Source organism: Nothoprocta perdicaria, unplaced genomic scaffold, assembly GCF_003342845.1.
Source record: "Nothoprocta perdicaria isolate Ctin4 unplaced genomic scaffold, notPer1 scaffold_589, whole genome shotgun sequence".
Classification (NCBI taxonomy): Eukaryota; Metazoa; Chordata; class Aves; order Tinamiformes; family Tinamidae; genus Nothoprocta; species Nothoprocta perdicaria.
This window is the reverse complement of record NW_020455853.1, coordinates 37,410-48,729: the sequence shown is the minus strand read 5'-3', so window position 1 is coordinate 48,729 and position 11,320 is coordinate 37,410. Positions and strand designations below refer to the sequence as shown.

Genomic DNA, 11,320 nt, shown 5'->3' with positions numbered 1-11,320 from the left:
GACGGAGCTGCAGCCGCGGAGCCCTGCTCCGAGCACAGGATGCTCCTGCTCCGGACGGAGCTGCAGCCGCGGAGCCCTGCTCCGAGCCCGGGCGCCTGCTCTTTAACGGAGCTGCCGTGTGGAGGAGCCGGCACCGTTCCGCTCCGCCCGGGAGCACGGGAGCCCTCGGGTGTGTTTACCTACAAGGGAGCTTGCAGGTTGATCCCGGGCGGCTTTGCTGTCTTCGGCTCCTGGGCTAGCAAAGCTTTCCGTTCTTCCCTTGTATCTGTCCCTTTGTATCTGCCTGAGAATGACAAATTTGAGCAATTTACCCCTGTTTTGGGGCGTGTAACAGCGGGGTTTGTAAAAGCAGCAGCCTCTTGGCTGGCTGAAGCAGCGCGGTCACTGGTAGCGTGTCCGGAGCGCGGGGAGCCGGGGCAGGCGAGCGCGGTGAGCCCCGCTCTGCTCCCAGGGCCACGCCACGTCGTTCTTCGGCGCCACGCTCGAGCGCTATTCCTCCTTCCAAGTGCACAGCAGCGACGACATCCGCCACATCCAGAGCCTGGAGAACGGCGTCCTTTTCCTGACCAAAACCAACCTGAAATACATGTCGAGAGGGGGGCTTATCATCTTTGACTACCTGTGAGTGTTTCGCCCTGGCTGCAGGTGGGTTACGCGGGCCCGGTGCTGGGGGAGAGGAGGCTCCCGGTCCCCTTTGCTAATGGTAGAGATGTTGGCGGCCCCTCTGCCTGCTGGGCGGAGGCTGAGGGGGGCCTTGGCCTCCCCCCTGAGCTGAGCGGGGTTATAGGCCTCCCCTTTCCCTCTCCTTCAGCATGGACGAGTCTGAGGACATGCACAGCCTGCTGCTCACGGACAACAACACTCTGCTCGTGGGCGGGCTGCAGAACCACGTGCTCGAGATAGACCTTGGCACCGTCCAGGAGACGCAGAAGGTAGAGCTGGGCCTGGCCTCGTCCCTGGCCCCGCTCCCAGGGCTGCATCCCGGGGAGCCCGCTCCACCGCCAGCGTGGCACGGCCAGGCCCGGCTCCGGGTGCCCCGCTCACCCTGCTGCTCCCCCCTTCCCAGTACACCGTGGAGGTCCCTGGCATCACCATCATGCGGCAGTCAAACCGCTTCTTCTTCTGCGGCCACTCCTCAGGGAAGGTACCGGCATCCCCGCAGCTCTGCTTCCCCCCGGGACACCCCGGAGTGGACAGGGACACCCCGGAGCTTCTTCCGAGGCTCCCAGCGCCCGCCTTGCCTCCGCAGGTCTCCTTGCGGGATCTGCGCACGTTCGTGGCGGAGCACGAGTTCGACGCCTACTCGGGCAGCCTCTCGGACTTCGACGTGCACGGCAACCTGCTGGTGACGTGCGGCTTCTCCAGCCGCATGAACGGCCTGGCCTGCGACCGCTTCCTGAAGGTGTACGACCTGCGCATGATGCGGGCCACCACGCCGCTGCAGGTCCACGTCGACCCCTTCTTCCTCCGCTTCATCCCCACCTACACCTCCCGCCTGGCCATCATCTCCCAGACAGGTGGGTGAAGCTGGGAGCCGGCCCGGCCACGCTCGGCCGCTCCGGAGAGAGGTGGGTGACGCTCACGGCGCCCTCCAGGCTCCGCGTCAAATCCCGGCGGGATGCGGGTGGCCCGGCGCTCTCCGTCTGGTTGAGCCGGCTCCAAACGGGCCGAATTGCCATGCTTGCTGGGGCTGCCGCTTTGTGCCGCCGGGTGCCAGCTCGCTCTGCCGCTGCCTCTTGCCCAGGGCAGTGCCAGTTCTGCGAGCCCACGGGCCTCGCCAACCCCGCCGACATCTTCCACGTGAACACGGTGGGGCCGCTCGTCATGACGTTCGACGTGTCGGCCAGCAAGCAGGCGCTGGCGTTCGGCGACTCCGAGGGCTGCGTGCACCTCTGGGCCGACTCCCCCGAGGTCACCTTCAACGCCTACTCCCGCGAGACCGACTTCGCCCTGCCCTGCATGGTCGACACGCTGCCCCACCTGGACTGGAACCAGGACCTCGTGCCGCTTTCGCTCATCCCCGTGCCGCTGACCAGCGAGACGCTGCTGTCGGACTGGCCCGCTGCGAACTCTGCCCCTGCACCCCGGTGAGCTGCCGGCCTCCCGCTGGGGCAGCTCCCGTAGAGCTGCTCCCCTGAGGGTCGCCAAGAGCTGCTCCCAAAGGGTCTCTCCTTCCCTGCCTCTGGGGCGCAGAGCGGGATGCCGGGTGGCACCGGGGACCCTTCCTGGTCACGTCTGCTGTGAAATGTGGTGACTGGCCAGGTGTGCAGAGTGTCACCGCTCAGCTGTGGTGACGGGGCCGGGTGTGCAGAGTGTCACCGCTCAGCTGTGGTGACGGGGCCGGGTGTGCAGAGCGTCACCGCTGAGCGGGGGTGACGGGGCCGGGTGTGCAGAGCGTCACCGTTCAGCGGTGGTGACCGGCCACGTGTGCAGAGCGTCACCGTTCAGCGGTGGTGACTGGCCACGTGTGCAGGCAGCAGAGCACAGCCGGCCTCCGTGTCCGTGGCAGGGAGGTGCTGCTTCCGTCCTACTTCCATCCTGGGCACCTGAAAATTGCTTTCTTTATTCCTCTGTCTGAGCCCTCTATAAATACCGTTGAGCTAAGCAGGGCAGCCCCGATCCCGCCAGCCCGGGTGTTGTGTTGGAGCAGAAAGGGAATGTTCCTGAGTGGAATGACGGAGCGGGAGCCCCTTGTCCCGCGTGTCCCCCGATGTGTCTGTGCAGCAGGGCCTTGAGTTCAACAGCACCGCAGGGCACCCGTGAGCTACAGAATCGCAGAATGGTTGAGGTTGGAAGGGACCTCTAGGGACCACCCAGTGCAACCCCCCTGCTCCAGCAGGGACACCCAGGACGTGGGGCACAGGGTGGCACCCAGGTGGGTTTGGGGATCTCCAGAGCAGGAGCCTCCCCAGCCACCCTGGGCAGCCTGTGTCCTCAGGGACAGCCTCCCTGAGCCGTGCTGTGTGTTGTAGGCGCGCCCCGCCGGTGGATCCCGAGATCTTGCGCACCATGAAGAAAGTGGGGTTCATCGGCTACGCCCCAAACCCACGGACCAAGCTCCGCAACCAGGTAGGCTGCGGGGCGGGCTGGCTCCACAGGGCGCCGCGCCGCGGGGAAGGATGGAGCCCTTGCCACGCTCAAGAAGAGCTTGGCCCATCCCTGCCTCCGTTCCCCCTCCATGAACTTATCCATGTTGACCAGATCCCCTCTCAGCCTTCCCTTCTCCAGGCTAAACAGACCCAGCTCGCTCAGTCTCTACTTGTACGAGAGTGCCTTCCAGTTCCAGTCCCTTCCTCATCCCTGTTGCCCTCCGCTGGCCCGTCTCTGGCAGCTCCATGTCCCTCTTGCACTGGGGAGCTCGGAGCTGCTCGCCCAGCTGCTAGGATTGGGATGCTGCAGGAAGCAGGGCTGCGGTTCAGCCTCCACTGCCCTCCCTCAGCAGGATCGCTGGGTGAGCCGACCTTTGGGCAGCGCCGGAGTCCCCCTGCCAGGCTGGGAGCAAAGTGCTCTTGATACCTCGCTCTGTGCCAGGGAAAGCTGCGAGCAGCGCCAGCTCGCGGCTTCATGGCACGTCCCTCGCCCTTGGGAAAACACGGTGTGTTTCGTGCCTCCCTGCGGCGCCACTGTAGTTTCCCAAGTGATGAATTCCTTGTAAGAAGGAAGGTGTGGAGGCTCCGTGCAGGTTCAGGGAGGGCCCCACTCCCTTCTGGTTTATTCCTTTGCCCATTCAAGGAGACAGGAAAGCCCGGGAGCCGCTCGCTTTGGTCCTTGCTGCTTCACGTAAGCCCTGCCTCAAGGCTCTGCCCTTTTCCCCTTCTCCGTCTCACAGATCCCCTACCGACTGAAAGAGCTGGACACCGAGTTCGACAGCTTCAGCCAAGTGCCCGAGTCCCCGATCGGCCGCGAGGAGGAGCCGCACCTCTACATGGTGGCCAAGAAGTACAGGAAGGTAGCCTTACGTGGTGGCCAACCAGTACAGGAAGGTAGCCCACATGGTGGCCAACCAGTACGGGAAGGTAGTCCACATGGTGGCCAAGAAGTTCAGGAAGGCAGCCCACATGGAGGCCAACAAGTTCAGGAAGGTAGCCCACGTAGTGGCCAACAGGAAGGTAGCCCACGTAGTGGCCAACAGGAAGGTAGTCCACATGGTGGCCAAGAAGTTCAGGAAGGTAGCCCACATGGTGGCCAGGAAATACGGGAAGGTAGCCCACATGGAGGCCAGGAAATACGGGAAGGTAGCCCACATGGTGACCAACAAGTTCAGGAAGGTAGCCCACGTGGTGGCCAACCGGTACGGGAAGGCAGCCCTTCCCTCGGGGCGCGGGGAGGAGAGGAGGCTGCCAGGCTGAGCCGGGGTGGCAGTACTGCAGGCCTGCCGGGCCCCAGCTCCCGCTCGCGGCTCCGGGAGAAGCAGCCGCGTGTCTGGCGCTCCTCTTGGACGCGCCGTGTTTCCGCCCAGGTCACAATCAAATACTCCAAGCTGGGGCTGGAAGATTTTGACTTCAAGCATTACAACAAGACGCTGTTCGCCGGCCTGGAGCCCCATATCCCCAACGCCTACTGCAACTGCATGATCCAGGTGGGAGCCGTGGCAGCTCTGCCGCCCCAGGCCACCGCGGCGCCCCACGACCAACGCGGCCTGCTGTGTGTGCCAGGTGCTCTACTTCCTGGAGCCGGTGCGCTGCCTCGTCCAAAACCACCTGTGCCAGAAGGAGTTCTGCCTGGGCTGCGAGCTCGGCTTGCTCTTCCACATGCTGGACCTGTCCAGAGGAGACCCGTGCCAGGTTGGTGGAGCTGAGGGGGTTCAGGAAGCTGCCACAGGGCAGCTGGGGGAGACTCCTGCTCTGTGGAGCAGCAGCAGAATGGGGCTGGACCTGGGAGGATGCATCAGACTGTTGAGAAACTCCAGTCGTTTGACCTGTGTGACGTGTCACCCTCGCCCCGTCCCCAGGGAAGCAACTTCTTGCGGGCTTTCCGCACCATCCCAGAGGCTTCTGCTCTGGGGCTCATCCTGGCCGACTCGGACGAGGCCACGGGGAAGGTGAACCTGGGCCGCCTCATTCAGAGCTGGAACCGCTTCATCCTCACGCAGCTGCACCAGGAAACCCAGGAGCAGGAGGCTCCGCAGGCCTACCGGGGCGCCGGCAGCAGGTGAGCGCCGGCAGTGCCGGAGCAACCGAGGGGTCTGGCTCCCAAAGGCCACCATCCATCCCTGGGGAGAGCTTTCTTGCTCTCTCTACACCCCAAAGGCTGCACTGAGCTAGGGGCTGCCCCTAACACAGGCTTTGAACCGTGTGTTGCGAGACTGCAGGACCCCAGCGCTCAGCCCGCGGCGCCGCCGGGACCCTGCTAACCCCCGAGCTCTCTCTCTGCAGCAGCTTTGGGACCTCGGGGGACTCCGTTATCGGGCAGCTCTTCAGCTGCGAGATGGAGAACTGCAGCATGTGTCGCTGCGGCAAGGAGACCGTCCGCGTGTCCTCCACGCTGCTCTTCACGCTCTCCTACCCCGAGAGCACCGGTAAGGGCAGGGCCCGGCGTGGCCAACGCCGCTGCGTTGCTGCTGGGGCGGGGGCCGAGCGGGGCTCCCTACCTTGGGCGTGAGCCGCGGGCAGCGGGTCCCGGTGACGGAGCCGCCGGCCACGAGGAGGTTCCGCCGTGGCCGGGCCGGTGTCAGGGGCAGCGCCCAAGGCCTGGCTGTGGGTTTCCAGCCAGGCTTTTGGCTACAGAAAGGCACTTTTGGGGCTTGACCTTCTCCCTGGTGGTTGCGAGGAAAGCCCCAGCGGTTTGGCTGAGCTTAATTGGTAAAGCATGTTGGAAGGTGACGCTCCTCTCCTTTCTCCCGTTAGAGAAGCCCGTGAAGGATTATGAGTTTGCGCAGATTTTGAAGCGAAGCATCTGCTTGGAGCAAAGCACGCAGGCCTGGTGTGAGAACTGTGAGAAGTACCAGCCCACGGTGAGGCTGGGGGGGACGCCAGCGCGGCACGCGCTGCGGGGGGCTCCGCGGGAAGGGGTGCGCAGCCCGTGCTGCAGGCCGGGCAGTTTCTCCCTTGGTCCACAGGGAAGCTCCTGGGGTTCCTCGCCGGGACTGCGAGCCGGTGTGTGTGGGGCGTTCCCTGCGCGGGTGCTGGATGCAGCTTGCAGCTCCTGCGCGCCAAGGGCCCCTGGAGCACGTGGGGACTCCCTTGGGAGCGGAGCACACCTGCTCCCAGCAATTCCCCGTGTCCTGGAGAGGCAAGGGGCTGCTCCCAGCCGCGCTCTCCGTTACAGTAGCCCAGCTATGAGGAACCCAGGCAGCAGGGAGGAACCTCTGCAGGCAGCGATGTTGGCAGAGGGAACGGGTGGCACATGCCAGTCCCGTTGGAGCTTCTCTTGGTTTTCAGTGTTGACCTGCTTCCATCTCCCATTCTCTCCGCAGGTCCAGACCCGGAATATCCGCTGTCTGCCAGACGTCCTGGTCATTAACTGTGAGGTGAACAGCTCCAAGGAGGCCGATTTCTGGAAGACACAGGCCGAGGTGGGGGAGGCACCCCGGGGCAGAGCAGGCTTGTTCCTTGGGCACACAGGTTTGCTGCGCGCCCCGCTCTGCGCAGCGGGCTCCTGCTCTCCACTCAGACCTCACCGTGCTCTGTTTGCAGAGGACATGTTGCTATTTGGCCGTGCTTGTAGCGCGAGCTGCGCGGTTGCAGTTGGAAAAGACAAGATCTCCTGCCAGGATAAAGCTGACAGGACTCCGGTAGACTCACTCTGTCGTTTCCCCAGTTCCCCAGGACCTAGGAGCAACGAGACAGTGCCCGTTTCCCAGAACGCAGGGCCCGGCAGAGAGCTGATGGACACCTGGGTTCCTCTTGATGCTTTTCTCCCTGTCACTGCCTTCTAAAGTCCCTGTCTTTCCCTCACTGCTGCCCTGGGCTGTCACCTACGTGTTCCCGAGCGCGGACTCGCTCCGTGCTGACGCTTGCCTGTGTTTCGTTGCCAGTATGCCTTTCAGAGAGCCCTAATGAAGAGAGGAGGCTTTGAGATCTCCAGAGGCAAAGAAATCTCTCTTGGCGAATGGTAGGTATCTGCTACGGCTCTAGGTGGGCACTGACACCTCCGGGGATGTTCCTCCTGGCCTTGGAGGACTCGGAGCTGCTTCTCCTCTCATGAAGTCATTATTTGCTCTTCTGTAGCGCCTTGCAGGCTCTGAAGTGGAGCAGTCATTGCCATTTTGGAGTCCCCTTCCCTTTTCTGACAAGAAAGGGTCTAGGCCTGAGCATCGGCCCTCCTTGTCTGACTCTAACGGCTGCCTTTTCCCAGACCCTTCTCACAGCAGCTCTGGTCCCACCTCTTCTTTACAGTGTTAAGAACAGCCCGACCCATATGTGGCTTGGGCAGTTTGGATTCTGCCCAGGATGCATGAAGAAACCCACCTGTGATTCCTTCCACCATGACCTTCCATGATTCTCCGGGCAGGAAGGAGCTGGGGAACCCTGACCTGGGCCCTTCGTACTCTTCCGTGGAGGAACTGAAGAACATTTGGATCCCCCACGCCATCAAGATGAGGCTGAGCAAGAACAAGGAGCTGGACATCTGCAACTGGAGCGAGAACGAGGAGGTAGAGGCTGCCGAGAGCCTCGGGGCCGCGTGGCGCGGGGCCGTGGAGGCAGAGCTGTGCGAGCACCGTGCGCTGCTGGCTGCGAGCGGGTGAGCAGGGGCCCTCACTTCCCTGCTGTGCCAGCCGGGAAGCTCCAGGCTCCCAGGACAGGCGCCTGCCAGGCTCTGGGCTTTGTGTGAGCCCAGCTCAGTGCCAGGCAGCCGCCTTGGGGCATCGCTGTCGCGCGGGCTCCGAGGTTCCTGAGGAGGAACTTCTTGACTGTGAGGGTGCCCGAGCCCCGGCACGGGCTGTCCAGGGGGGCTGCGGAGGCTCCTGCTCTGGAGGTCCCCAAACCCACCTGGATGCCACCCTGTGCTCTGGGTGTCCCTGCTGGAGCAGGAAGGTCGGACTAGATGATCCCTAGGGGTCCCTTCCAACCTCAACCTTTGTGTGATTCTGTGACTGTGTTTCCTCCGGGGCTGGTTCCCTCCTGCAGCTGAGCCCCTCCGATGACCCCGGCTCCGTGTACATCTACGATCTGATGGCCACCGTCGTCCACATCCTGGATCCCCGCACAGGGGGCAGCCTCGTGGGGCACATCAAAGTGGGGGAGACCTACCACCAGCGCAAAGAGGTGAGCGGCACCGCGGCACGAGCGCGCAGAGCCGCACGCTGCCCTCGGGAGCCCTGCCGGGACTGCGGGCTCTCGCCCGGTGCCCTCGGGGATCGCAGAGCGTCGCCGACCCGTCCCCGCTCTCCTGGTGAACCGCTGATTTTGTAGGCCAGTAGATACAGCTGCATGAGCTACAGATACAGGTTAGGTTAGTGGATACAGCCAGGAAACCAAGTGCTTCCCGTGCAGCTGGCGGAGAGGAAAGGGCTGAGGAAACGCTCTTCCCACACTGCCTGCAGGCAGTTCCTCCGGGGCGGGCGTGCGGCTAGCGTGTCCTTGCGCTTCCAGGTCAGGTTTGGGACCTCCTCCCCTTCCAGAGGAGAGGGGGCCGTGCGGGCACGTCCCTGTGAGCGGTGCCCGAGGCAGGAATCCCCGGCGCGGTGCGGCGCGCGCAGTGGGTCAGGGCTGCGCCCCTGCCTCTTATCGGTTACATCTCCCTGGAGTTTCGGGGAGGAGCTGGGCCGAGGCTCTGCCCGGCCGGGCTCCCGGCGCTTCGTTCCCACATCTTTACACATCAGCGCCGCTCAGGCCAGCAGGGATTTCCCCGCCGCGTCCCAGGAAGGGCGGGAGTTCCCACATGGCACCGTCACCCCCTTTCCCCGGTAACAGGGGAGAGGAGTCATTGCGCTTGCCTGGGGGGGCCCCTAATGGGGAGCGTCTGTGCCTCCCCGCAGGGCGTCACGCACCAGCAGTGGTACCTCTTCAACGACTTCCTCATCGAGCCCGTGGATAAGGTAGGTGCCCGGGGCGGGCGCTGTGCGGGGGGCTGCGTGGCCAGGGCGCTGGCACATCGGCGCTGGCTCCCGGCCCCTGGGTCCCTGTGTGGAGGCGAGACCCTGCGGAGGGAGGGAAGGAGGGAGAGAGGGGGGTTCTGCCGGGCTCCCCCATGCCCCTGGCTGCCCCGCAGTGCGAGGCCGTGCAGTTCGACATGAGCTGGAAGGTGCCCGCCATCCTCTACTACGCCCGGAGGAACCTCAACGCCAAGTACAACCTCGTCAGTGAGTGGCGGGCGGCCGGGGCGGCGGGGCCGGCGCGCGGCTCCCGCCTCACGTGCCGCCGCCTCGTGCCGCAGTCAAGAACCCCATCGAGGCCAGCGTGCTGCTGGCCGAGGCCTCGCTGGCCCGCAAGCAGCGCAAGTGCCACGCCACCTTCATCCCGCTGCTGCTGAGCGAGATGCCGCAGGCGGGCGACCTGGTGGGGCTGGACGCCGAGTTCGTCACCTTGAACGAGGTGAGGGGCCGGGCGCGCGCGGGGCCGGCGGGGAGCGGCGCCCGGTGCCCGGTGCCGAGCGCCCCGCTCCGCTCCGCAGGAGGAGGCCGAGCTGCGCAGCGACGGCACCAAGTCCACTATCAAGCCCAGCCAGATGTCGGTGGCCCGGATCACGTGTGTGCGCGGGCAGGGCCCCAACGAGGGCGTCCCCTTCATTGACGACTACATCTCCACCCAGGAGCAGGTACGGGCGCCCTGCGCGGCCCCGCTCAGCTCCCCGTCCCGCGGGGAGGACACGCACCCGCCGCAGGGCTCCTTCTCCTCGGGATGCGGAGGAGAACGTCAGCGCCAGCCCCAGGCTTGGGGGCAAAGGGAAGCGGGCGGGAACCGTCCCCAGGCTTCCCCGGGTGCCACCGCGGCCCTGTTCTCCATAGGTGGTGGATTACCTGACCCAGTACTCGGGGATCAAGCCGGGAGACCTGGACGCCAAGATCTCCTCCAAGCACCTCACCACTCTCAAATCCACCTACCTGAAGCTGCGCTTCCTCATCGACGTGGGCGTCAAGTTTGTGGGCCACGGGCTGCAGAAGGACTTCCGCGTCATCAACCTCATGGTGAGCACAGCGCGGCGCGCGGCCCTCGGGCCCCCCCTCGGGCTCGGGGGGCTGTGTCCCACCCCGGCCCCGGGGCAGGGCTGGGGGGCTCGCGTGGGGGCCGTGGCCAGCAGGCCGCTCTCTGCTCGCCAGGTGCCCAAGGACCAGGTCATCGACACCGTCTACCTCTTCCACATCCCACGGAAGAGGATGATTTCCCTGCGCTTCCTCGCCTGGTACTTCCTGGGTTAGTTACCGCTCACTCCGCGCCTTGGGGGCCGCAGAGGCCCCCCCGAGCCCCCCGCACCCTCCCCCCCTCCTCACGCAGCCGCCGTCCCCAGACTTGAAGATCCAGGGCGAGACGCACGACAGCATCGAGGACGCGCGCACGGCGCTGCAGCTCTACCGCAAGTACGTGGAGCTGAGCCGGCACGGCAGCGACGCCGAGGACTTCCGCAAGGTGCTCAAGGGCCTCTACGAGAAGGGCCGCAAGCTGGACTGGAAGGTGCCGGAGCCCGAGAGCCAGGGCAGCCCCAAGCGTAAGGCCGGGGGGAGCAGGGCGGCCCCGGCGCGGCCCCCAACGCCGCCCCCCTCACGCTCCGCTTTGTCCCCGGCAGATTCCTCGGTTTTCCCGCCGGTGCTGGCGCTGTGAGCGGGCCCCGGGGCGAAGCTCCCGGCTGGAAGCGGCAGCGCGGGGCCCCGCTGCGCGGCGGAGGCGGCGCTGGGGGCGCTGCCCGGGACCGCGGTCATAAAGCAGCGAGGCAGCCTCGAGCGCGGCGCCGCGTCCTCCTTGCGCGGGAACGGGCGCGGGAACGGGAATGGGAACGGGCGCGGGAACGGGAATGGGAACGGGCGCGGGAACGGGAATGGGAACGGGCGCGGGAACGGGAGCCAGAGCCGGCGCCGGAGGGAGGGAGGAGCCGACGCTCCCGCTTGACCCGCCCCTAGGGGCGGGGCCAGTTTAAAGAGGGCGTGTCCTACATGCGGGGGCGTGTCCTACATTTGGGGGCGTGGCCCACGCAGGCAGTGGCCGCCGCGGGGGGAGCGCCAGGAGGGCGTGGCCCCCGTGGAAAGGGTGGGGTCGGCCCGAGGAGGGCGTGGTCATCACGACGAGGGCGGGGCCCACGGGGGGAGAGCCTGAGGGCGTGGTCAAGCAGAGGGCGTGGTTTCTACAGGCTCCTCCCCCCGCGCGGGGCCGAGCGCCACGCGGGCCGGGGCCTGGCGGCGCCGCGGGGTCCTCGTCGCTCGCCCGGGGCTGCCCGTGGCGCTGCC

General features: G+C 65.8%; 2 protein-coding genes across 2 annotated transcripts in view; both read left to right on the top strand.

Moving 5' to 3' along the window:
- Window positions 1-10,736, top strand: part of PAN2 (poly(A) specific ribonuclease subunit PAN2) — an 11,888-nt gene extending 1,152 nt beyond the window's left edge. Inside the window, exons 2-25 of the mRNA XM_026048947.1 lie at window positions 452-621; window positions 812-932; window positions 1,067-1,144; window positions 1,250-1,517; window positions 1,745-2,087; window positions 2,973-3,069; window positions 3,830-3,949; window positions 4,460-4,579; window positions 4,656-4,784; window positions 4,952-5,151; window positions 5,376-5,518; window positions 5,847-5,953; window positions 6,416-6,514; window positions 6,977-7,053; window positions 7,453-7,594; window positions 8,070-8,207; window positions 8,921-8,980; window positions 9,154-9,244; window positions 9,319-9,476; window positions 9,556-9,699; window positions 9,890-10,069; window positions 10,202-10,295; window positions 10,390-10,587; window positions 10,666-10,736. Of these exons, the coding sequence (XP_025904732.1) occupies window positions 452-621; window positions 812-932; window positions 1,067-1,144; window positions 1,250-1,517; window positions 1,745-2,087; window positions 2,973-3,069; window positions 3,830-3,949; window positions 4,460-4,579; window positions 4,656-4,784; window positions 4,952-5,151; window positions 5,376-5,518; window positions 5,847-5,953; window positions 6,416-6,514; window positions 6,977-7,053; window positions 7,453-7,594; window positions 8,070-8,207; window positions 8,921-8,980; window positions 9,154-9,244; window positions 9,319-9,476; window positions 9,556-9,699; window positions 9,890-10,069; window positions 10,202-10,295; window positions 10,390-10,587; window positions 10,666-10,700 (3,312 nt within the window). The 3' untranslated portion in view covers window positions 10,701-10,736. The remainder of the gene's footprint in view (window positions 1-451; window positions 622-811; window positions 933-1,066; window positions 1,145-1,249; window positions 1,518-1,744; window positions 2,088-2,972; window positions 3,070-3,829; window positions 3,950-4,459; window positions 4,580-4,655; window positions 4,785-4,951; window positions 5,152-5,375; window positions 5,519-5,846; window positions 5,954-6,415; window positions 6,515-6,976; window positions 7,054-7,452; window positions 7,595-8,069; window positions 8,208-8,920; window positions 8,981-9,153; window positions 9,245-9,318; window positions 9,477-9,555; window positions 9,700-9,889; window positions 10,070-10,201; window positions 10,296-10,389; window positions 10,588-10,665) is intronic.
- Window positions 10,737-11,029: 293 nt separating this feature from the next.
- Window positions 11,030-11,320, top strand: part of CNPY2 (canopy FGF signaling regulator 2) — a 3,739-nt gene continuing 3,448 nt past the window's right edge. The window contains exon 1 of the mRNA XM_026048941.1: window positions 11,030-11,041. Within this exon, the coding sequence (XP_025904726.1) occupies window positions 11,030-11,041 (12 nt within the window). The remainder of the gene's footprint in view (window positions 11,042-11,320) is intronic.